Genomic DNA, 24,377 nt, shown 5'->3' with positions numbered 1-24,377 from the left:
GCTAATCTCAAAGGCACCTTATAGGATGTCGTTGTCGGAGTTAAAGGAATTAAAGGTGCAGATGCAAGAATTATTAGACAAGGGATTTATTCGTCCGAGTGCGTCCCCGTGGGGAGTGCCGATCTTATTTGTAAGGAAGAAAGATGGATCATTGAGGCTATGTATCGATTATAGGCAGTTGAATCAGGTGACGATCAAAAATAAGTATCCCTTGCCGAGGATTGATGATTTGTTTGATCAGTTACAAGGGGCTTCGGTGTTCTCTAAAATTGATTTGAGAATGGAATATCATCAGTTGAGGATTAGGAAGGAGGATATACCGAAGACGGCATTTAGAATGAGATATGGACATTATGAATTTACAGTAATGCCGTTTGGATTGACAAACGCCCCTGCTGCCTTTATGGATCTAATGAATCGGATGTTTAAGGAATTCTTAGATCAGTTCGTGATCGTTTTTATAGATGATATATTGGTGTACTCGAAAAGCCTAGAGGAGCATGAATTTCATCTGAGTCGAGTGTTGCAGACTTTAAGAGAGAACGCGCTGTATTCTAAGTTTAGCAAGTGCGAATTTTGGCTCAATCGAGTAGCATTTCTCGGACATGTGATTTCTGGGGAAGGAATCTCGGTAAATCCATCGAAAATTGAGGCAGTAATGAAATGGTCTAGACCGACGACGGTAACAGAAGTTCGGAGCTTTCTAGGTTTGGCCGGATATTATCGTTGTTTCGTGGAAAGATTTTTGGCGATAGCAACACCGTTAACACATTTGTTGAAAAAGGAAACGAGATTTGAGTGGACCGACAAATGCGAAAGGAGTTTTCAGGAATTAAAGCATAGATTGACAACGGCACCGGTGTTGACTATTCCATCAGGACCTGGAGGATATGAAATTTATAGTGATGCATCGTTGAAGGGATTGAGGTGTGTACTCATGCAAAATGGGCAAGTAGTGGCCTACGCGTCAAGGCAGTTAAGACTGCATGAGTTGAATTACCCGACGCATGACTTGGAATTAGCCGCAATAGTATTCGCCCTGAAGATTTGGCGACATTATTTATGCGGAGAGAAATTTCAAATCTATACCGATCATCAGAGCCTCAAATATTTGTTTTCTCAAAAGGAATTAAACATGAGGCAGCGTCGGTGGATGGAGTTGCTGAAAGACTACGATTGCGATATATTATATCATCCCGGGAAGGCTAACCGGGTAGCCGATGCTTTGAGTCGGAAGTCGAGCATCACCCATTTGATGGTCAAGGAATGGACATTGTTACAAAAAGTGCGAGACTCGGAGTTCAGATTTCAAGTAAGTCAAGTCTCGAGCTTGCTGGCTACTCTTAGGATTGAACCGGAAATTCAGGCTAAGATTAAGACCTTGCAGTCTGTGGATGGGGAAATCCAAAAGATTCTAGAGATGGATAAGGCCAAGAGAAACCCAGATTTTCAGGTATCTGAAGATGGGATATTAAAGTTTCGTGGACGATTATGTGTGCCTGACGATGCGGAACTTAAGGAAGAGATTCTGTCAGAAGGGCATCGTAGCAGGTATAATATCTATCCAGGTAGTACTAAAATGTATCAAAATTTGAGACAACACTACTGGTGAAACGGTATGAAGGGAGATATAGCCAGACATGTGGCCAAATGGCTGACGTGCCAGCAGGTGAAGGCGCAACATTGTAAGCCCAGAGGATTATTACGACCTTTGGAAATCCCAGAGTGGAAATGGGAGCATATAACTATGGACTTTGTGACGGGATTGCCAAGGAGCCAAAGAGGCCATGATGCTATTTGGGTGATTGTCAACAGATTGACTAAGTCGGCACACTTTTTGGCTGTGCGAAAAGATTTCGCATTAGATCGGTATGCTGAGTTGTATGTGCAGCAGATAGTTCGTTTGCATGGGGTACTAGTGACTATTACCTCAGATCGTGATCTTAGGTTTACCGCCATTTTTTGGAAAAGTCTATAGACGGCATTAGGATCCAAGTTGCAGTTTAGTACAGCTTACCATCCTCAAACAGATGGCCAGTCTGAGAGGACAATTCAGACCATAGAGGATATGCTTCGGGCATGTGTGTTGGATTTTCAGGGTAAGTGGGAACAGCAACTGGCCCTAATAGAATTTACTTATAACAATAGTTTTCAGCAGAGCATTGGAATGGCGCCCTTTGAAGCGCTATATGACAGGGCTTGTAAGACGCCCGTGTGCTGGAACGAAGTAGGAGAAAGAAGCATAACCGGGCCAGAGTTGGTTCAACAGTCGATTGAGGCAGTTAAAGTTATTCGCGAAAGGCTGAAAACCGCACAAAGCCGTCAGAAGAGTTATGCAGACAGAAGGCGAAGGCCTTTAGAGTTTCAAGTGGGGGATCACGTATTTCTTAAGGTATCGCCCATGAGAGGACTTTCCAGATTCGGTAAGAAGGGTAAATTGAGTCCGAGGTACGTGGGACCTTTTGAGGTTTTAGAAAGGATCGGGGATTTAGCGTATCGCCTTGCACTTCCACCGAATTTGTCGCAAGTGCATAATGTGTTCCACGTATCAATGTTGAGGAAATATGAACCAGACCCAAATCATGTGTTAAATTATGAGGAGATAGAAGTCGATGACAAGGTGTCATATGTCGAGAGACCAGTAAGGATTGAGGATCGGAAGGAACGGGTTCTAAGGAACAAGACGATCCCGATGGTCAAGGTTATTTGGGAGCATCACGGGACTGAAGGCGCAACTTGGGAAAGTGAAGAGATGATGCAACGTCAATACCCCCAGTTGTTTGAATAGTAGTAGGATTTGTAAATTTCGAGGACGAAATTTTTGTAAGGGGGGAAGAGTTGTGACATCCTGAATTATATTCATTTGGGATTTATGAAATATTTGGTTTTATGAATGCACTCGTAGTTAGTTCTCGCCCGGAACTGATCATTCCTAGGATACTAACCATTAGGGAAAGGCTAACTGGGGATTTAAATTCGTGCGACTAAGAGAAAATTCAATTGTGAATTGATTTTCGACCATAAAATCGCCGAGGTGACATTTTGAGCCACTGTAGGCCGATCCAAGGATAGCTAGGGGCCAGTTCGCCACTGTCATAGTAGTGGATCGCGGGTAATTCTGCTGGACCACGAAATGAATTGGCAAACGATCCTAAATCTATACCAAATGATCGTGCCCCTCGGATCTAGCGATTAATCCTCGCGATTTAAATGACAACCGAAGTCGTCATGAACCGAATGAACTTGCACGTGACTCGATTTATTATCAGTCACAGGTCGAATATACGAATTTCCCTAAAAAGCCGCCCGTTAGTTTGAGAAACGCTCGAGTTGCGTTTAATAAAATTTAATTATTTAATTGAGCCCAAATTGGACATCGAAAAATTTGGAAGTCACAACGGGACGTTAGGACGACGATGTGGTTGGGACGTGCAACTTTGGAATGTCCCGAATCCTTCAGAAAAATTCAATTTCGACAAGAAAATGGAAAAGTGACCATTTTACCCTTGGGAATTTATGAAGGGCATGTTTTATGAGGGAGGGGCATTTTGGTCATTTTGCCCTAACTTTTTGGTTTGACATTTTTGCTCTTGGAATTTTATGAAATTCCCAAATTGCCCTTGGATATTTTTGGGAAAGATTCGATCTCGGTCGTCGGCTTCAAGATAAAATCAAATATGGACCGTCGATTTGGATTGTGAGAGAGGGGCAAGATGGTAATTTGCCACTTTTGGTAAAAGTTTGAATATTTAAGTCCAAGACTCTCTCTCTCTTCATTCTCTCTCTCTATCTCTCGGCCCATCTCTCTCTCCCCTCCCGATCGCCCTCCTCCCTCTTGGCCGTCCGCCGATCACCACCACTGCCGGTCACGCCGTCGAGCCACCGCCCGTCCGCCGCCGTACCGCACCACTGCTACCACCCCACGCCGCCGTCCCTCTCTTTCTCTCTCTCTTTCTCCCGCCCGTGTGGCCGCGGGTCACAGCCAAGGAAACCGAGGCCGCCGCCATACGCCGTTCGCGCCACCGCCAAGCCGCGCCACCGATCGCCGCCGCTTTCCGCTCTAGCCGTGTTAGTCTAAAGCTCGGTAAGTCACGCCCTAAACCTTATTTAGGATGTCGGGTATCGACGGATAATTTTCGGGTGAAATCGGGTTTAATTAGGTGCGGAATTGTACGATTTAGGAGCGGAATCAATTAGCGGGCCTTAGAATTGAATTTGGGAAATTTTTGTGGAAATTTTGAGGTCAAAAGCGGGCTGTGGATGGCTGATTTGAGTGCTGTAATGCTTGGTTCGGTACCCAAATTGGATATTTAGAACTGGCGAATAATTGGGGGAAAATATCGTGAAGAGCCGGAACTGATTTGACGTAGTTTGGATATGAAAAAATGCCAATTTGTATGTTGATTGTGTGTTTGTACTGTGGTTGAATTGTGGTGGTGAAATTGGGTGCATTAGTGTGCAATTGATTGATTGAAATATGCCTATTGTGTGCACGCTCGGGCCAGATCGAATTAATTGTCAAATTGGCCATGTTGAATGCTTGTTGAGCATGAAAAATATATGTGAATTGTTGCGTACACGGGCCACGTGTGATTGGCCAATTGATTGGCAAGTGAGTGTTGAGCATGTAAATGAGAAAAAGATCGTGTGTGGAATGGTATGTGTGGCCGTGGAAATCCCTGAGGCGGTATCACTACGTAGGGATGTTTCCGTCCTGAGGCGGTACTACTACGCGGGACGATGCTCGGTATTACCGGAAGACTGCCAACCTGAGGCGTGTACTTCAACGCGGGTTGTGCAGTAGGTGGTAGATGTTGAGCCTGAGGCGTGTACTGTAACGCGGGCGAGAGACATGGCCTGAGGCGTGTACTGTAATGCGGCCCCTGAAGTGTTGTGATGAGATAGTCGCAGTGAACCTGAGGCGTGTACTGTAACGCGGGTCACTGGCGAGTGGTGTGGAAAAGAATGTGATGAGGCAAGCATAAATGCGTGAAATGTGAATTGAATGTGCATGTGATTGGAAAATATAGTATTATGGCTAACGTGCAGGTTGCACGCTGGGAAGGCTAGGTAAGTGCTGATTGTGTGCCTGCTATGTGATGGTTGGGTGTGTGATTGTGTTTTGTGATTGTCTAGAGGTACGTGATAGCCTAGGTGGGGTTTAGGGGTGTACTTACTGAGATATAATCTCACGGTTATTTCAACCAAACATTTCAGAACCCCGGCAGGAATAATGAATCCTCAACCGCCGCCGCCGCCTGAGCATTTTGGAGTACCAATGCACACCGAGCATGATGTCGTAGAGTTTCCTATAGAAGACCATATGACCTGGATTAGGCGTACTACTGTAGTGTTTGTAGATGTAGGATTACCCCTGTGGGAGCCCCATACATACACCGCCTGGTTCTTTAGGGACGGGGTAGATGAGTTCGGTCCTGTCCGCGGATTTGATGTCCCCTTTGATGGAGTTGGGGACTGGGACCCTTCTGCGATTCCTCCCCCGGATGGCGAATTGACTAGTGTAGAGACCAGTCTGGCGCAGTCAGGACAACATCCGGCGCCCGTAGCACCAGGGTCTTCGGGGGCTGAGCACGAGCCAGAGCCGGAAGGGTCTCTAGTGGGAGACGACCCCATGGATGTGGATCTTGAGCCAATTCCGGAGGAAGAACCGGAACAAGAAAGGGCGAGAGGCCGAACCCGAAGATGTACTGCACGGAACCGGAGGACGAGCTCACGAGAAGAACCGGAGTATATACTCCCGTTTGAGCAGTGGATGGATCCCAATTTTGTACCCGAGGACGATTTCTTTGAGGAGCCGGTCGAGGAGGAACAGATCGAGGTTCTAGCTGAGTCTGGTGATATAGACCACTCGATCGAGATAGAGGCAGAGTCGGAGTCCTCGGAGGAACAGGCTGATCAGGGAGGTTCAGATTCAGAGGACGAGGAATCAGGCTCAGAGTGGACGCCGAGTAAAGGGCGTAGGGGGTTAGCGTAGGGGTTGGAAATAAGTTTTGGGAGGTGTGCCATTTTTGGCAATAGAATATCCAGGTTATCGATCTTTTTTGGAAAATCGGTGGTTTTATGGTATGGTGTGCATATGTATGTGGCGGATGTAAATTGTGAATGTTGTATAAGTTTGGTAAATGGAAATGAATATGGGTATTCTCCCTGATTCCCCAGTCTTTAATTGTCCGAGTATCTGTGGTTTCCGCTGTTGATTTAAATCTCTGATATTTATAAGTGAGGTCGGCGATACCCTGGGATGTCGCACAAATCGACCAGTGTAGGGTGTCGCGAGCTCGATGGGGTTCGGGGCGTGACATATATCATATATTCGAAATTTTGTGAAAATCACGCCGCGTAGTCCGATTATTGAGTTGTTGAGTTGTGGGATTTCATGGAAATGGTAGATTATGGCATTGTAAATTTTCCCAGGGTTGTTTTTTAACTTTTCCCAGGGTTGCCTATTACATTGTTAGAAGCCTAAAACCTACCAACGATGTTCATCATTCCATATTTGGTAGCAAGTTAATCTTATTCAATACTCCATATTCAGCTATTATCAAACAACATGGCTTGTTTGCTTGGATTTAAAATATAAAAAAATCGTTTTCCTGACAATTTTTAAAGAATTTTTGGAATTAAAAAAATATGGGAATCTACTTGTTAAAAATTGAGTGTGTGAAAGTTTTTGGAGTTTCGGTTAAAAAAATTATCAAAGTGCGCTGAAAACTTATAATTTAGCACTTAATGAGGTTAAACTTGGCTGATAACTTAGCATTGAGTTGATATACTCAATTAAGTCAAAAATCCACTTAATGTGGTAAGTAATGGAGGGATTACTTAATTCATTCAACAATAAAAAAAAATTGATGGCAACTAAAATTGCCAAAATTGTCATTGCTATAGCTTTGGTAAGAAATCGAAAAAATTTAGCTATTACTTTTCAATTATAGTCAAATGATTTTGTTTTCTATTTTCAACACTTAAAAATTAACTACTTCAATTTTCAGTACCCTGTTTGACAAATTTGTTATTGAAATTTACACCATCATATGCTTCTTCTGCCCTTTGAACCCGAAAAAAACCAGTCTACAATCTGCAGAGACATCCTCGACGGCATTCTATCGACCTTCTGGCAATGTGACCGTAATAACGTTGAGTGTGTAGCCTTCTTCCTTAACTAAAGATGCATCTGAGCTACCTGAACTCCTCTCCATGAAGAAACCAGGCTCTTTAGGCTGGGGCAAGGTTGCTCCTTCATTTGCCAACATGAAAACAACACTGGACATTGTCGGCTTATCTTCAGGAAACTTTTGGACACATAACAAGCCCACCTGAGCGCATCTCTCTGCTTGAGACTCGACGACAGAGTCGCATAAAGATACATCAATGAGTTCCATGGCCCTTCCTTCACTCCATAGCAACCAAACCTGAAAAATTTTAACTATTCAAGATTACCACTGCCTGTGCATCAACAAGAAAACATGTCTACGGGTACAAAGAACATATGGGATGAGGTTTTAGGAGAAACTAAATATCTCATCTTGCTTAGCGAAAAAGAAATGGCAGATCTTAATAATCCTCGACCACTTACGTGCCCAAGAAGGTTGTGATAACGATCAAGATGCTGGAATCCTCTATTCCTTTTGCTACTTACCGTCTCTAACAAAAGTACACCAAAGCTAAAAATGTTGGACTTCACAGAGAATTTTCCGTCAAATGCATACTCTGGGGACATGTAACCACTGCATCAAGCAAATCAGGCGTCAGTTCCTCCAAATACTTGTGGATAGTGCACTGTTCGAATGAATCAAGATAAGAAACTTACTATGCACCAACTATTCTTCTCGTCTTTGCCTGTGTCATGTTCTTGAAAGTTCCTTGTCAAGCCAAAATCCGAAATCTTTGGATTCATGTCAACATCTAACAAAATGTTGCTTGTCTTAAGGTCTCTGTGGATAACTTTTAGTTTTGAATCCTGGTGGAGATGGAGAAGTCCTCGAGCGATTCCTAAAACAATGTCAAATCGCCTTTTCCATTCCAAAGAGGAACTCCTATCATGATCTGCACACACTCAACCCCATCAAAAACTAATTAAGTTTTTAGCAGTTGGCTGTATTTTCTGGCGAAGGAATCAATGGATAGAACAAAAGCACAAGGAATCAAGTAAAAAGGAACTCACGAAGATCAAGTGGTTCTGACCAAAGATGAAATAATCCAAGCTTTTGTTTGGCATATATTCATAAATTAACATTCTTTCTTCTCCCTCAATGCAGCAGCCAACAAGTCCAACAAGATTCCGGTGCTGAAGTCTGGCAATAAGGACTTCATTCATAAACTGATCAAGACCTTGTCCTGAATATTTTGACAGCCTTTTTACTGCTACTTCTTGTCCTGTGGAAAGGCTTCCCTGCATGTATTTTACTCATTATGGGCCTCTTTAGTTATTTGAAATCATTGATTTATAACTTATTACCTTGTAGACCGAACCGAAGCCGCCTGCTCCTAGCTTGGTTGCTTGAGAGAAATGGTTGATGGCAACAGCAACGGTTGCAAAATCATATAATGGCAAGTCAATGTCATCCATCTCACTTGGCAAGCCTACAACTACAAGGGATGTAAATTAAATTCTCAAACCATACCATAATATTAACAAGCAATCCGGAATTTGACCACATGAAGTAAAATAAAGGTAGTTAGCTTACCTCGTCTTTTCATTCTCCTCTTCCAGATTATGCTCAATGCCGTGCCCATTATAAGCAATCCCGAAATGGCTGAAGCCACTGTGATAGTCAACAGTTTCTTGGATGGACTGTGGATTGAATCTAGCATAAAGGAAGAAGTGAAGAAACTAATTCGGAAAAAGAGTTGATGTGTAAGCTGATGGATCTATCTCCATTAGATGAGATATAAATACTAAGTAAAAGAGCAATAGTTCAGTCTGGCATTGACAAAGGACGCATCGATGTAATGAAAGTTTAGAATAAAGAAGAAAAAAGCAAATTGACCAAACCAATTAGCTAATTTAGATTCAATATATGCATTTACCTAATTCAAAAGCAGGTAGCCGTAGGAAGAGATATTGCTTATTTTCAATCTCGTCAATTTCCTTAATATCAATGAGATCACCAAACCATATCAAGCAGCCTTCTCCTTTAATATTCGAATTAGCATAAGCCAGGCAAGAACAATTCTTTAGACACTCAATTTTGTACTCCTCAAGGCTCATATTCTTGAATAGCTGGAAATCTACCAAGTCAGGTAATTTCACCAGTGAAAGTTTCAGAAAGCTGTCGCCACAAATGGAATTTTCCTTATGCACCCTTCTGTCGAATTAAGCATGTCCCACTCATCTCGTGACTTGGGCTTGAAACCCTGCAAGCAAAGGCATCTTGGTCTTTGGTTAACTCTGCACACGCCATTAGAGCCGCACTGTCCATAGCTGTCACAAGGATCATGAGGGAATGAGTAAATTAGATCCCACTCCGTGCTTCCACTCTTCAGTAGATGACACTCAATGATACCATCCCGGCTTATCACAACTTTGGCAGTGATGTCTTCCTTTAAAGTTTTAATCGTTAAATAGGCATCTGTTGAATTGTTAACAATGACGGGATTAACAACACTATTCGCCTCCATGGAAGCACCGCTGAATGCAACTCCATTCCATGGCCCAGTTCGATATACTTTGACGGAACCCTTGCTGACAACTTCAATTTGAGGTAACCCGTCGATTTTGTATGTGTATGTAAAATCTCCACGGGAAGGATCGTCTGTACTTGTCCAGGAAGTCAGATGATGCTCCAAACCAGTCCTAAAGTTCAACCCCAGCTTCATTCCGACTAAAAGCGTGTCAGACAGGTAGTCGAAGCTTTGCCACGAATAGGCTTCATGAGTACTTGAACCGGAATTATCCCAAAGAACAAGATTTCCCGAATTCAGGAGATGCGCAACTGGATTCCGGAGGATCCTGGACGACTTTGAAGACCAAACAACAGCATTCGACTCGTTGAGAACAACTAGATTGCCCACATTGTTAAATGTGAGAACACCATCACGATCGGCTAGCGGGTTGTTTCTGTTAGCAACCCACACAACCGTTTCAGGGCTGACTTTGTACCACATACCCAAGTAGCTCATACTCGAGTTGCCAGGAGTAAAGAATCCTAGCTTAAAGGTTAGGTCTGAAGAAACCAATGTTTCTCCATAACTGATGCATCGGTTCGTGCCCAAAGTATCTGCTGCAAGTGACAAACTGATTGCAGGGACGATGATGAAATTGGAGAATGTGATCCTTGCCACTGTTTGCAAATGTTCTCTTCTAAGTTCTAACTCCATCTTTATATGCAAATCATTCCGAAATTATCCCCAACATGAACACAATTCAAACGGGTCATCAAGGTCTAAACATTTTTTATTCCTTCCCGCTAATATTTATCGGTTTCACTTTATTTATAGCAGCTTTTTTGAATTCCAGTCGGATAATAAGGGGTAGGAACTCATGCTCACGGACCACTTTTCATTTCGGCCATGTTCATATCCTAAGTAGCACCGACATCGACACGCGACACGGAACACGGCACGACACGTGATAGTCATTTCTCAAAAAATAGATAATTCCGACACATTGGGACACGTTATATATTAAATATATACATTTATATATACATAATAAATTGTTATTTTTAAATTTGATTCAAATAAGTAAATAAATGATAAAAAAAAAAAAGCCTAGAATGAATTTACCCTAAAAACATTAAACACATGCGAGCTTAGTAAACATAAATTTTAAAAAAATAATTATGTGTAAATAAATAAATTAGTTAAGAAACTAAAAGTAGATAATCAAATTAGAAAAAAAGGAAAGTACAAGAACAAAAATAAAAAAAAGCAGCCGATTGTTGGAAGCCCAGCCCACTTTCATTTGTCAAAACCCTAATAACATCTTCCTTTCTTTTTCTCCGCCTCCTGCTCTCTCTAGCTTCCTCCTTCGCGCCACCCGCAGCCTCCTCCCATCTCTTCCTTCTCCTCCGTCGCCGGGGAAGCGCAATTCAAAGGAGATGATGACGTGAAGGGCGTCGTCCTCGGCGCCGGAGAAGCCGGAGGCGAAGGAGATGACGGATGTGGAGGGCGTCGTCCTCGGCACCAAAGATCTGGCACCTTCTTCCTCATATCTCTCGGTAACGAAGGGACACGCGTGTCGCCAGCGTGTCCGATGCGTTGACCGTGTGTTGGATGTCCGACACCTGTTAACCGCGTGTCCGAGTGTGTCCGAACGTGTTAGACGGTGTAGGACACTCTGGCTCCTAGAGCGTGTCGGTGCTACATAGTTCATACCTCGTTCTTTTCCAGTTAAATTATTCAACGTCTGCTGAAACAAAGAAAGTTTCACATAAGCATGACACGTTTGTCTCTACCAAACCCATCATCCCTGGTCAGGGATAATTTCAGGGTCAACCATGCCCGTTTTGATACGACATGCGAAGTTAGCAATTCCTTAGTGGGTCGGTTTAACCCTTCCAATGGGTTGGACGGTACGGCAAAACCGGATTGGAGGCTGTAACGTAAAGTAGGGATTATTAAGATGAGATAGGCGATTTGTCCGTTCAAGAGTTATTTATATATGAGAATTTTCGTGGATGTCACTCATCCAAGAAATAACTCTTGAACGAACAAGAGTTACAAGACTATAAGATTATATTTTGATGTTCGATATGAGTACTCCGATGTTCCTTTAAGACGGATCTATCGTCTAATAATTATAGTTTAAGATATTGATGAGTACAATAAATGGATTCTTCAGACCGTGCATTTAAAATTAATCACACCTAAGTTGTTGGCCGCCTTGACGCATACCCTTCTCCGCGTGCATCGTCCTACACACCGAAGTAGATCAAGAAGGGACTATAACGATGATGACCAATATTTGTGAAGTTAGACCATAGACCACTATTATAGTTCCATCCGTTAAGAAGCCCACAATATGCTTTAGCCGGTGTAGAGCTATCCGGGTACAAGCCTCCGTCTTTCACCTTCGGATCTTTAATCCATGTTAGGATTTTTCATGTGATTACTTGAACCATATATGATCTTTAAATTTAGTACTTTGGCTAAATGTTAGACCATGGTTAAGGAAAAGGTCGATGCGAACATTTTTAAAGAGCCTTATTTGATGCAGCAGACAACCTAATATGTTTAGGAGTTCAATTACAGTTCGTCATATCACTACGTAGATAGAAGTTAATAGCCCAAACTTTATATATCAGGCATTGCTAAAAAAAATATATCCTCTAGGTGATGGTAAAAAAAAGTTGGCATAAACTCTCCGTCTCTCTAGAGTATAGGTCCTAGTAATATAATTTTGCCCAGCAAACTGTAGTCTATTAATCAGCACATCCGTGCTAAGCTAGTTGTAAAAGTAAATTGCACATGATATTATATGAGTGAGTTAACACTGAGAGAAATTTATCACTTGATATATATATATATATATATATATATATATATAGATTTGGGTGAGTCACATAGGCACTATCTTAGGCAAAATAAATTTTTTAAGTCTATTTTGAAGTTCTCATCAAAAGGTATGTAAAGAATTTCGAACTCATGTTTCACATGTATTGTTTGAATGTTTATGATCAACAGAGAAGCATCTAGTGAAGGAGTCCCTGCATGGTCAAAGAAACAGCAATTAATCAACTCTCTTGCTCGCCTAGCTGTTGGAGAAAGTATTCACGGAAAGAGTCTGTGGTGTGGTGCGATGTGCTGTGATTCATGTGGTGTTGTAGATGGAGATGGCATCACTCTAATGAATGATTCATTCAGTTGAGAATTCCATGGAATGGGCTTCCCAGGTTGAGTTAAGATATATCATCAAATAATTCACAGGCTCAGGCTCAGACTTCAAGCACAGAAATTGTCAATTACGGCACTACATTATTACTTGCCCGTTATTTCCTGGCAAAGGAATCGGCGGACAGAACAAAAACCATAAGGAATCGAGTCAAAAGGAACGGAGAAAGATCAAGTGGTTCTGACCATAAGTGAAATAATCAAGACTTTTTTTCGGCATATTTCATAAATCAACATGCTTTCTTCTCCCTTAATGCAGCAGCCAAGAAGCCTGACAAGATTCCGGTGCTGAAGTCTGGCAATTAGAAGGACTTCATTCTTAAACTCATCAGGACGTTCTCCTGAATATTTCGATAGCCTTTTTACTGCTACTTCTTGGCCGGTAGAAAGACTTCCCTGCATGTATTTTGCTCATTGGGAGCTTGTGTTGTTATTTGAATTCACTCATTATACATTGTCCACTTTGACCCGTCTTATACAGAGTCTTACGGTTTTGTCCCTTGAAGTTCCAATGTTAAACATTGTCGTTACGTTAAAAGGCATCTCTCTTATGAGTTAATTTCAGTCTCACACACATATATATGCCAAGAATGCTCTCCCCTCAATGCGCAACTTAGTCTGTTCTTGTCTTTTTTGCCATCCCAGAAGCCTGCCAAAAGCCGCTCCTAATCTAGGCCTCTAGCCCCGGTGAAGGAAATTGAAAAGGTTGTCCAGTTTCTTAATATCACCCAACCACATCAAGCCAAACCCTAAATTTAGTTAGTTCACTTCTTCCAATATGCTAAATTCAATCCGTAGTCCATCCAAGAAACTGGCAATTTTTACAGTACTTCGGCCTTATGGATACTTCTTATAGTGTAACGACCCGGTCTCATGAGTACATTGAACAAATTAAAAGTTCATGGACTGTTTGTATTATTATCCCATACTTTTATCGTTTTGTTGGCATTTCCTGTCAAGGTCAAACTACTGTGCGTCCGCTCAGGACGTTCTCCTAACTATATAGAGAATCAAGTCATAGAATTTTGAATATCTGATTTTGGACGATAGTTTCCTATTGATTTTTTTTTAATTCTTGGACGGGTTCTATGAACATTTGGACATCATCTGAAAATGTTTCACAATGAGAGATCACGCGTTAATTGTAGTTTCATCTCAGTTGAAATAACAGAAGACGTAGCATAGGAAAATGATCCTTTGTTTGATTGCTTTGAGATTTCCTCATAAGTGACATTGAGCAAGCATGCAATGGAAGAAAGAAAGGACCACTCGATTCAAATGAAATGGTTTTTATACACGAGTTCAGGTGTAACTGTAACTCTCAAATTCTATTCAATTCCAGAACATACTAATCCGCAAAATTCACTGGCCTCTTCTATTCAACTCAGCACTAGTCCTGGCATGATCTGGTGTACGCCTTTTAATTTGATGATCTCTTAGATAGTGGATCTTTCATAAAATCCACACTTAAAATACGGAATTTCTGATTGGACCCAGAAGAATTTGACTCCTGAAAACCAAGCTACTAAAGTTTCAAGAAAATTGGGATGCTGTCACTGCTACTGGTAACTCGTGACGAGATGGTACAATTTTCTGAGTCACATAACTTTGTTAGACTAGCTTTGAACAAGTGCCTTAAACAAATTTTGTCAACACTAAAGATAAAAAGTTGAGAGGCATGCCATCATATGTCAACATTGGGGATAAGAAATGAGAGGTGTGGTGATTCCGTGTAGAAAACACAACGTATTCTGCTCCGGCACGTTGCAATTTGCCCCTGCTAAACCAAATATGGATACAAAATCTCTGTGAACACAAAACCTAGTAATGTATCGCAATACGAAAGTTTCAACTCTATACCACAGAATGCCTACCGACATTCCGGCATAGTCAGAGTGACTGCATTTTGCGTATTCGAGTCTCCCTTTGATGTAGCCCCATCGGAGCACACCGAGTTTCTTTCCGTGAAGTAGCCGGGCTCTTTAGGTTCAGGCAGCACCCATCCACAATTGAGTATCATACAAACTGCAGATGACATAGCCGGCCTATCTTCAGGGAACTTTTGGACACACAACAAGCCCACTTGAATGCATCTTTCTACTTGGGTTCTGTTAAATGAGTTGTGCAGGCATTCATCCATTAATTCCAAGGCCCTACCTTTACTCCAAAGCAACCACGCCTGAAGAAAATTGAGAACTCGGGTGCTTAGTCATTGAGAATTTGCCCCAGATGAACGTGTAAAAGATCAAAGAGAGATGGAAAGCCAGTATTAATTGTGTCTGTTTACTTACATGTCCAAGCAGGTTGTGGTGATGGCTTGGATGGGAAAATCCTCTATTCCTTTTGCCGCTGATTATCTCCAACAGGAGCACGCCAAAGCTATATATGTCCGACTTCAAAGAGAATTTCCCATCGAAAGCATACTCAGGGGCCATGTAGCCACTACATTTTGGGAAAAGAAGGTTTTTAGGCTTTGGTCCTCTAATGATGTGTTCTTCATGTCAAGAACCAAGAAAAGAGCCGAAAAGGGAAGACTTACTAAGTTCCAATGACTCTTTTTGTTCTTGCTTCTTTTTGGTTAGCTCCAAAGATTCTTGCCAAGCCAAAGTCGGAGATTTTAGGGTTTAGGTCGCCATCTAGTAATATGTTGCTTGCTTTTAGATCTCGGTGGATTACTTGAAGTTTGGAATCATGATGAAGATAGAGAAGTCCTCTTGCAATGCCGACAACAATGTCAAACCGTCTTTGCCATGTCAACAGAAGGCTTTGATCTTGATCTGTGGACAGCTCAAAATTCGCACAGTCAATCTCAAAAAACAAAAAAGCCTAATGAAAAGCGATAACTTCAATTGGTATCACTATGAAAGAGTATCATTTGATCAGTAGGGAATTAAAACGTGAAATTGTCTAACCAAATATGAAGTAATTCAAGCTCTTTTTGTCCATGTACTCATAAATCAAGATTCTCTCCTCTCCCTCAATGCAACAACCCAGAAGTCCGACAAGATTCCGGTGTTGAAGTCGCGCGATCAAGAGTACTTCATTCCTGAACTCTTCAAGACCTTGCCCTGAACTCTTTGACAGCCTCTTGACTGCTACTAGCTGCCCTGTATGAAGTTTTCCCTACACAATAGCAGCATCTTGTTTTATAATGCATCATCAGTGCGGCGCAAAATTCTATATGATATAAGCTAAACTATGTACCTTGTAAACAGGACCGAAGCCGCCAACCCCAATCATATTGTCATCAGAGAAATTGTTTGTGGCACTTACAAGGGTGGCCAGATCATATAATGGTAAATCGATGTCTTCTTTTGTGATTCCTAGATCATGTAAAGTAATATTCGTCTTTTGCATAAGCATAGGACGATGACAACGAGCTAGCGCGCCTATTAAACAAATTGAAGCAATGCAACTTTGAGTTTATAACGAAATCAGCCTTAATCGAAGATCAGGCTTACCTTCTATCGTGATTCTCCTTTTCCTATGCTTTAGACACCACAATGCAGTTCCGACCAAAAGCAATCCACCAATTATTGAACTCAATACAACAGCAACCATAATTATTTTTCTCCTGGTGTGGTCACGAATGGCATCTAGAGTAGAGAAAAAGAGCGGTGAAGATTAACTCTTCCCCGTTTCTCTTGCCCAAATAACTAGCATTTCAATAATTCAGGAGAAGTAAGTCAATTAGCATAAGTATGCATACCTAGTTCAGAACCTGATAGGCGTATGTATAGAGTTTGCCCGTAATTCTGTTCTTCGAACACTCTCATGTCGATCAAGTCCGCAAACCACATGAGACAGCCCCTGCCTCCTGCTCTGATATCTGAATTAGCATAAGCCGTGCACGAACAGTTCTTCAAGCACTCGTCCTTGCATTCTTTGAGGCTCATACTCTTGTTCATCGTAACCTCCAACAGGTCAGGCAGTTTGACTTTTTTAATTTCCAAGAACCCTTCTCCTTTTGAACAATTCGTGGGTATTGTCCTCTTGCATCCGCTGGAAAAATTAAGGACCGTCCATTCGTCAGGCGACTTAGGCATGAACCCTTTCACACATTTGCACAAGCTAAGGCTGCAAATGGCATTAGCACCGCACTTGCCATAGGAATCGCAGGGATCAATAGGGAACTCATACATAACATTCCACGTGGTGCTTCTTGATCTATTCATCAACAAAACCTGCAGCACTCCCGAATAGTTTAATGTCATTATCGAGAAAAACTGACTGTTCTGAACCTCAAACATGAAAGAAATCTCAGTTTCATTGCACACAAACGTGGGCAGAGTAGCTCGATTTGGTGTAAAGGAATCTCCAACAAATTGAACTCCATTCCATTCCCCAGTTCGAAATTTTATGCTAGGGACATCCACCTGGACTAGTTCATACTGAGGTAGAACCTGACTGGAGTTTAACCCAGAGACATAATTTCCAGGAGAAGGGTCATCCATGCTTTTCCACGCAGTCAGATGCCATTTGAGACCCGTTTTCAAGTTCAGCCCAAGCTTCATACCGGCTAAAAGCGTGTCAGATGGGTAATCGAAGCTTTGCCACAAATAGGCTTCATCAGAACTTGAACCGGAATTATCCCAAAGAACAAGATTTCCAGAATTCAGGAGCCGCGCAATTGGATTTGAGAGGACCCTGGACGAATTCGAAGACCAAACAACACCTTTCCACTGGTTGAGAACAACTAGATTGCCCACATTGCTAAATGTGAGAACACCCTTAGGATGGGCTATCGAGTTGTTTCTGTTAGCAACCCACACAACCCTTTCAGGACTGAACTTGTACCATATACCCAAGTAGCTCATATTTGAGTTGCCAGGAGTAAAGAATCCTAGCTCAAAGATTTGGTCAGAAGAAACCAATGTTTTTCCATAACTGATGGACTGATACATGTCCAAAGTATCGGCTGCAAGTGACAAACCGATCGTAGGGACAATGATGAAAATGGAGAATGTGATCTTTGCCATTGTTTGCAAATGTCCTCTTCTAGGTTCTAACTCCATCTTTATATGCAAATTATTCCAAACTTATCCACAACATGACCACAACTCCAACGGGTCCTCAAAGCCTAACTTTTTTTATTGCTTTCCACCTAAAGATTTACGGGTTCCTTGTACCAGTTTCGCCGCATATTCCTATGGTTCTCTGTTCTTAACTCTGACTTCCGATCTTTTTCCTTCTCCAAGTTCTCCATGTTCCACTTTATCCACTTTGTTTATAGCAGCTTTTTTGGATTCCAGATGGATATTAAGAGGCAGGAACTCATACTGACGGACCACTTTTCACTTCGGCCATGTTCACACCTTGTGCTTTTCCAGCTAAATCCTTCAATGTCCGATGAAACTCAGACATTTTGACATGAACAGTAACGCGGTTGTCTCTATAAAACGCATCACTCCTGGTCTAGGATGATTTCAGGGTCAACGGTTTGGACTTTCATGAAACGACGCGCGAAATTGACAACTGGGCGGCGTTTGGGTGCATTTTCATCGCACGTCGTTTTAACCCTTCAAATGGGTTGGACTGTATGGCAAAGAAAATAAAACACCAATAGCCGCCATTTGCGTAGGCTGTAACGTAAAGAAAGAATTACGAAGAATAAGATGGGCGATTGCTTCCTCCAACTGTGAGTATGCGGAGCGATATGATAAGAAAAAGCATGAAAAATAATTTACATGATCATATATCTTTTTTTCGATATTCGTATAAGAGAAAACTCTGAAATTTATTTAACATTGACTAATTGTCTGATAAGTCTAATGTAAAGTATTGATATAAGTATTTGGTGAAAAAGCCTAACACAGCTTGATCGGGCCCCAGTCACAGCCCGGCCTGGCCCGAAGATTTGCATATAAAAAATTTTACGATGGATAGGCTTGGCAAAAATTTAAGACCAACCTTAAAGCTCAGCTTGATCCCGCTCAATGATCACCTCTAATTTAAAATTAAAATTAGTGCACGTTTACATGATTTGTCGATATATAATATGGTCAATCATTCTGAAAATAATTAAACAAACTTAATCTGTGATTGTCATATGATTTTACTATTTGTACCTTGTAGATGATAAAACAAAAGTAAGGGTGCAATCAAATATGATATGATGTGCCATAGTTCAATAAGATCTAAAGTTAGATTCATCTTACTTTTCCTACCTTCCACTTTTAAGTAGCTCTTCCCATCTTTATGCTTGATATAGAAATCATGCTTCTTAAGAGAAACTAAGAGACTATGTACCAGGTCAGGCAATTCAACTAGCAAAAGTTTCATAAAACCCTCACCACGACAACAATAGAAATGGAATTTTCCTCATGCGCCCCTCCGTCAACTTAAGCTAATCCCATTCTTCTTACGACTTAGGCATAAAACCCTGCAAGCAAGCAGAGGCATATCTGATACCTTGCAATCTGGCCTTGCTAAACCAAGTATGGATACAAAATATCTTTCAACAGAAACTGAGTAATTTATCGCAATATCACAGTTTCGACTCCAGTAGCATAAGATGCCTACCGGCCTTCCAGCATAGTCAGAGTGACTACATTTTGCGTATGTGAGTCTCCCTTTGATGATGTGCCTTTGGAGTACCCCGAGTTTCTTTCAATGAAGTAACCAGGCTCTTTAGGTTCAGGCAGGACCCATCCACAACTGAGTATCATACAAATTGCAGACGACATTGCCGGCCTATCTTTAGGGAACTTTTGGACACACAACAAACCCACTTGAATGCATATTTCCACTTGGGTTCTGTCAAATGAGCTGCGCAGACATTCATCCATTATTTCCAGTGCCCTACCTTCTCTCCAAAGCAACCATGCCTGAAGATAAATTGGGAACTTGTGTGCTTAGTCATTGAGAAATCCCCCGAATAATCATGCAAAATATCAAATAGAGATGCAATGCCAGGGTTACTAGCGCCTATTTAACTTACATGTCCGATGAGGTTGTGGTGATGGCTAGGATGGGAAAATCCTTTGTTCCTTTTTCCGCTGATTATCTCCAACAGGAGCACGCCAAAGCTATATATATCCGACTTCAAAGAGAATTTCCCATCACAAGCATACTCCGGGGCCATGTAGCCGCTACATTTCGCAAAAGAAGGATTTTAGACTGCGGCCCTCTATCATAATGAGTGCTTCATCTCAAGAACCAATAAAAAAAACAAAAAAGGAGAAACGAAAAAAAAAATGGCCTTACTAAGTTCCAATCACTCTTTTTGTGCTTGCTTCTTTTTCGTTAGCTCCCAAAATTCTTGCCAAGCCAAAGTCTGAGATCTTAGGGTTTAGGTCTCCATCTAGTAATATGTTGCTTGTTTTAAGATCTCGGTGGATTACTTGAAGTTTGGAATCATGGTGGAGATAGAGAAGTCCTCTTGCAATACCAACAACAATGTCAAACCGTCTTTTCCATGTCAATAGCAAGCTTCGTTCTTGATCTGTGGATGGCTCAAAATTCCCATGATCAATCTCAAAACAGTAACTAATGAAAAGTGCTACCTTAGATCGGTATCACTGTGAAAGAGTATCATTTGATCATCAGTAAGGAATTAAAAAGCGAAATTGTCTAACCAAATATGAAGTAATTTAAGCTCTTGTTGTCCATGTACTCGTAAAGCAAGATTCTCTCCTCTCCCTCGATGCAACAACCTAGAAGTCCGACAAGATTCCGGTGTTGAAGTCGGGCTATCAAGAGTGCTTCATTCTTGAACTCTTCAAGACCCTGCCCTGAACTCTTTGATAGCCTCTTGATTGCTACTTGTTGTCCTGTCTGAAGATTTCCCTACACAATAGCAGCATATTATTTATAATGCGTCATGAGTTCGGCGCAGATTCTATGTCACAAGCGGTAAACTCTGTACAATGTAAACAGGACCGAAGCCGCCAGCCCCAATCATATTGTCATCAGAGAAATTGTTCGTGGCACTTACAACGGCGGCCAGATCGTATAACGGTAAATCGATATCTTCTTTTTTAATTTCTAGATCAAGTAAAGTAATATCAGTCAGTTTGCATCAGCATAGGACTATGACATCAAGCTAGTGCCTATTAAACCGATTAAAGCAACGCAACTCTAACGCTCCGTTTATTTCACAGAAAATGAACGAATTAAAAAATATTTTTTTAAAAATGATAACTTGCATTACTTGAAATAATTAGTTATTGAAAAATATTTTTATTACCGATAACAATTTATGTCTAAAAATTTTCATAAATGATAAAAATATTTTTTGTTTATTTATTTTTGTAAACGATACAATTGATTATTTTTAAAAAATATTTTAAAATTATTCATTTTTCGTAAAACTAACGAAACATGAGTTTATAACAAAATCTGCCTTAGTTGAAGGTCGGGCTTACCTCCTGCGCTGGTTCTTCTTTTCCTATGCTGTACGCACCACATTGCAGTTCCGACCGAAAGCAATCCACCAATGATTGAACTTGATATGACAGCATCGATAATTATTTTTCCCCTGGTGCGGTCACGAATGGCATCTAGAGGAGAGAGAGTTGCGAAGATTAACTCTTTTCACATTTCTCTTGCCCAAATGACAAGTTAAACAATAATCAGCATAAGCATGCATACCTAGGCCGGAAGCTGATAGGCGTATGTATAGAGTTTGCACGTCGTTCCGTTCTTCGAACACTCTCATGTCGATCAAGTCTCCAAACCACATGAGACAGCCCCAGCCTCCTCTGTTATCTGAATTAGCATAAGCCGTGCACGAACAATTCGTCGAGCACTCGTCCGCACATTCCGTGAGGTTCATACTCCTGTTCAGCGTAATATTCAGCAGGTCGGGCAGTTTAACCTTTTCAATTTCCAAGAAGCCGTCTCCTTTTGAACAATTCGTGGGTATTTTCCTCCTGCATCCGCCGGAAAAATCAAGTGATGCCCATTTGTCTGGCGACTGGGGCACGAACCCTTTCACACATTCGCACGAGCTGAGGCTGCAGATGGCATTAGCACCACACCTACCATAAGTATCGCACGGATCACGAGGGACTTCCAATATGATATTCCACGTGGCGCTTCTCGATCTATTCACCAGAAAAACCTGGATCACTCCCAAATAGTTTAATGTCATTTTCCAGAAGAGTTGACTATTAAGAACCTCAAACGTTATGGAGATTTGAGCTTCATCGTTCACGAAGATGGGCGCAACAGCTGGATTTGGTATAGGGGGAATGCCAACAAATTGAATTCCGTTCCATTGCCCGGTTCGAAATTTTTTGCTATGCACATCCTCTTGGACTACTTCATACTGAGGTAGACCCTGACGGTAGTTTAAAAAATTTACGTAATCTCCGGGAGAAGGGTCGTTCATGCTTTTCCATGCAATCAGACGCCATTCGAGGCCTGTTTTCAGATTCAACCCTAGCTTCATACCGGCTAAAAGAGTGTCAGTCGGATAATCGAAGCTTTGCCATGAATACGCTTCATCAGCACTCGAACCAGATTTTTCCCAAAGAACAAGATTTCCCGAATCCAGGAGTTGCGCAACTGGATTCCGAAGGACCCTGGACGAATTCGAAGACCAAACAACACCGTTCGACTGGTTGAGAACAACTAGATTGCCGACGTTGCTAAATCTTAAAACACCGTTACAATCAGCTAGCGGGTTATTTCTATTAGCAACCCACACAACCGTTTGAGGACTGAACTTGTACCATATGCCCAAGTAGCTCACACTTGAGTTGCTAGGAGTAAAGAATCCTAGCTCAAAGGTTAGGTTCGGAGAAACCAACGTTTCTCCAAAACTGATGGACTGGCTCGTGCCCAAAATATTGGCTGCAAGTGACAAACCGATTGCAGGGACGATGATGATAATGGAGAATGCTATCTTTGCCATTGTTTGCGAATGTCCTCTTCTAAGTTCTTACTCCATCTTTATATGCAAATCATTCTAAAGTTGTCCACAACATGATTACAATTCTAACGGGTCCTTAAAGTCTAAACATCTTCTTCTTCTTTTTGTGCTTTCCACTTTAGGTCTTATCGGTTCCTTGAATCGGTTTGCACGCATATTAATTGGTTCTCTGTTCTTAACTGTGGCTACTTACATTTTCCTTTCTCCAAGTTCTCCATGATATACGGTATCCACTTTGCTTATAGCAACATTTTTGAATTCCCGTTGGATATTAGAAGGCAGGACCTCATACTTGCGCATCCTTTTTCACTTCGGTCATGTCTATACCTCTTACTTTTCCAGCTACATAAGTCGACATCATATGAAACTCAGACACTTTAACGTGAACATAACACGTTTGTCTCTATCAAACCCATCATTCCTCGTCAAGGATGATTTCAGGGTTAGCTGTGCCCCTTGGACTTCATGAAACTAGAAACACCGTAATGGGTTAAAGAGATTTGTACACCCGATTTGAAATTTATCATTCTTGATGCGGAATGACAACAATCCAAAGCTCAAGTGCTTCTTATTTGTTGCCTTCTAAATCACTAGCTCAGTGAGACTGCTGCTCATGTCGCAATTCTATAACTACTCCTTGTGTGAAGTTGTTTGTGCATCGGGATTAAAAGAGAGACTTCAACTCTATTTATGGAGCTTTCAGCCAGGCCCTCTCATCACGGGCCGGGCTCAACTCGATCCACACAAACCAGGCCCATATTAGACTAATCAAGAATTTTATATCTTACCTTATTAAACCAAGCCCGTAAAACTGTTAATTACAATCTCAATTAATGTAAGTCACATAAGAAAAACTCTTACAGAAATAACATGCAAAGTTGACACTTGCGTGACATTTCGGTTCACTTTCTTCGCAAGTCATTTAACCCATCAAATGGGCTGGACGGTATGGCAAAGAAAGGCAGCAGCAGCCATTGGAGGCTGTAAGAATTATGAAGGATGAGATAGGTGATTTATTGGTTCTGGAGTTATACATATAGGACTTCTCGCACATGTCACTCCTCCAACAATGAGTATGTCAAGTGATAAGATAAAAAACCAAAGAATGGAAAACAAATTTTTAAGATCATATTTTTTTATGTTCGATATGTGTAAATGAGAAAACACCTGATCATTTAAGAGTGGCGTATTGTCCGATTATTATAGTTTAAAACATTAATAAAGGTAAATATAATTTAAAAAGTTGGCTTACTATCCAAATCAATAATCATGGACGTGGAATCATGGATTGCACAATAATGGATTGCATGGATTGTGTACTTAGAATTAATCGCAAACAAAATGAACCAATATCTGTAAGTGAGAGACCGTAGACTCACTTTATTGTTCAATCCACGTAATCTTCAGGAGAAGGGTCGTCCATGCTTTCCACGCAGTCAGACGACATTCGAGGCCCGTTTTCAAATTCAATTTGTGATTAATTGAAGATTAATCTTCATACCGGCTAAAAGCGTGTCAGACGGGTAATTGAAGCTTTGCCTATTCAAGGCTTCATCAGCTCTCGAATTGGATTCATCTCAAAAAAACAAGATTTCCCGAATCCAGGAGCTGCGCAACTTGATTCAGGAGGACCCTAGACGACTTC

General features: G+C 41.5%; 4 protein-coding genes and 1 pseudogene across 4 annotated transcripts; all 5 read right to left on the bottom strand.

The window, feature by feature from the left end:
• Positions 1 to 7,124: 7,124 nt before the first annotated feature.
• Positions 7,125 to 7,741, bottom strand: LOC130134536 (receptor-like serine/threonine-protein kinase SD1-8). Its single transcript, XM_056317213.1, has 2 exons — positions 7,661 to 7,741; positions 7,125 to 7,433 (listed from the first exon to the last, which is right to left on the bottom strand). The coding sequence occupies exons 1-2, from the start codon at positions 7,739 to 7,741 to the stop codon at positions 7,125 to 7,127; spliced, it is 390 nt and encodes a 129-aa protein (XP_056173188.1).
• LOC115687665 (G-type lectin S-receptor-like serine/threonine-protein kinase SD1-1) lies at positions 7,605 to 9,232 on the bottom strand (annotated as a pseudogene).
• A 53-nt stretch (positions 9,233 to 9,285) lies between these two features.
• On the bottom strand, positions 9,286 to 10,341 carry LOC130134453 (G-type lectin S-receptor-like serine/threonine-protein kinase At4g27290). The gene has a single exon (XM_056317212.1). It carries the CDS (start codon positions 10,339 to 10,341, stop codon positions 9,286 to 9,288), a length of 1,056 nt encoding a protein of 351 aa, XP_056173187.1.
• A 4,384-nt stretch (positions 10,342 to 14,725) lies between these two features.
• Positions 14,726 to 23,391, bottom strand: LOC115687666 (G-type lectin S-receptor-like serine/threonine-protein kinase At4g27290). Its single transcript, XM_030613303.2, has 15 exons — positions 23,367 to 23,391; positions 20,723 to 20,841; positions 20,433 to 20,643; positions 20,062 to 20,299; positions 19,796 to 19,946; positions 19,378 to 19,682; positions 19,267 to 19,283; positions 19,023 to 19,121; positions 16,565 to 17,773; positions 16,317 to 16,451; positions 16,060 to 16,178; positions 15,768 to 15,978; positions 15,395 to 15,632; positions 15,147 to 15,297; positions 14,726 to 15,034 (listed from the first exon to the last, which is right to left on the bottom strand). Exons 1-15 carry the CDS (start codon positions 23,389 to 23,391, stop codon positions 14,726 to 14,728), a joined length of 3,537 nt encoding a protein of 1,178 aa, XP_030469163.2.
• Positions 16,542 to 17,870, bottom strand: LOC130139731 (G-type lectin S-receptor-like serine/threonine-protein kinase At4g27290). Its single transcript, XM_056317353.1, has one exon. The coding sequence runs from the start codon at positions 17,868 to 17,870 to the stop codon at positions 16,542 to 16,544; it is 1,329 nt and encodes a 442-aa protein (XP_056173328.1).
• Positions 23,392 to 24,377: the final 986 nt, after the last annotated feature.

Source organism: Syzygium oleosum, unplaced genomic scaffold (genome assembly GCF_021117445.2).
Source record: "Syzygium oleosum isolate NSW1041296 unplaced genomic scaffold, Sole_v2.1 Sole_v2.13, whole genome shotgun sequence".
Taxonomy (NCBI): Eukaryota; Viridiplantae; Streptophyta; class Magnoliopsida; order Myrtales; family Myrtaceae; genus Syzygium; species Syzygium oleosum.
Note: the sequence above shows the minus strand (reverse complement) of the source record. Positions and strands in the feature narration are given on the sequence as shown.

Coding starts and splice junctions, on each gene's coding strand:
- LOC130134536 (XM_056317213.1), bottom strand. CDS start 7,741: ATGTCCCCAGAGTATGCATTTGACGGAAAATTCTCTGTGAAGTCCAAC. Junction 7,434..7,660: donor GTGTACTTTTGTTAGAGACG/GTAAGTAGCAAA, acceptor AAAATTTTTCAG/GTTTGGTTGCTATGGAGTGA.
- LOC130134453 (XM_056317212.1), bottom strand. CDS start 10,341: ATGGAGTTAGAACTTAGAAGAGAACATTTGCAAACAGTGGCAAGGATC.
- LOC130139731 (XM_056317353.1), bottom strand. CDS start 17,870: ATGGAGTTAGAACCTAGAAGAGGACATTTGCAAACAATGGCAAAGATC.
- LOC115687666 (XM_030613303.2), bottom strand. CDS start 23,391: ATGCACAAACAACTTCACACAAGGA. Junction 20,644..20,722: donor GCTTCGGTCCTGTTTACATT/GTACAGAGTTTA, acceptor GCTATTGTGTAG/GGAAATCTTCAGACAGGACA. Junction 15,633..15,767: donor CTTGAATTACTTCATATTTG/GTTAGACAATTT, acceptor AGCTGTCCACAG/ATCAAGATCAAAGCCTTCTG.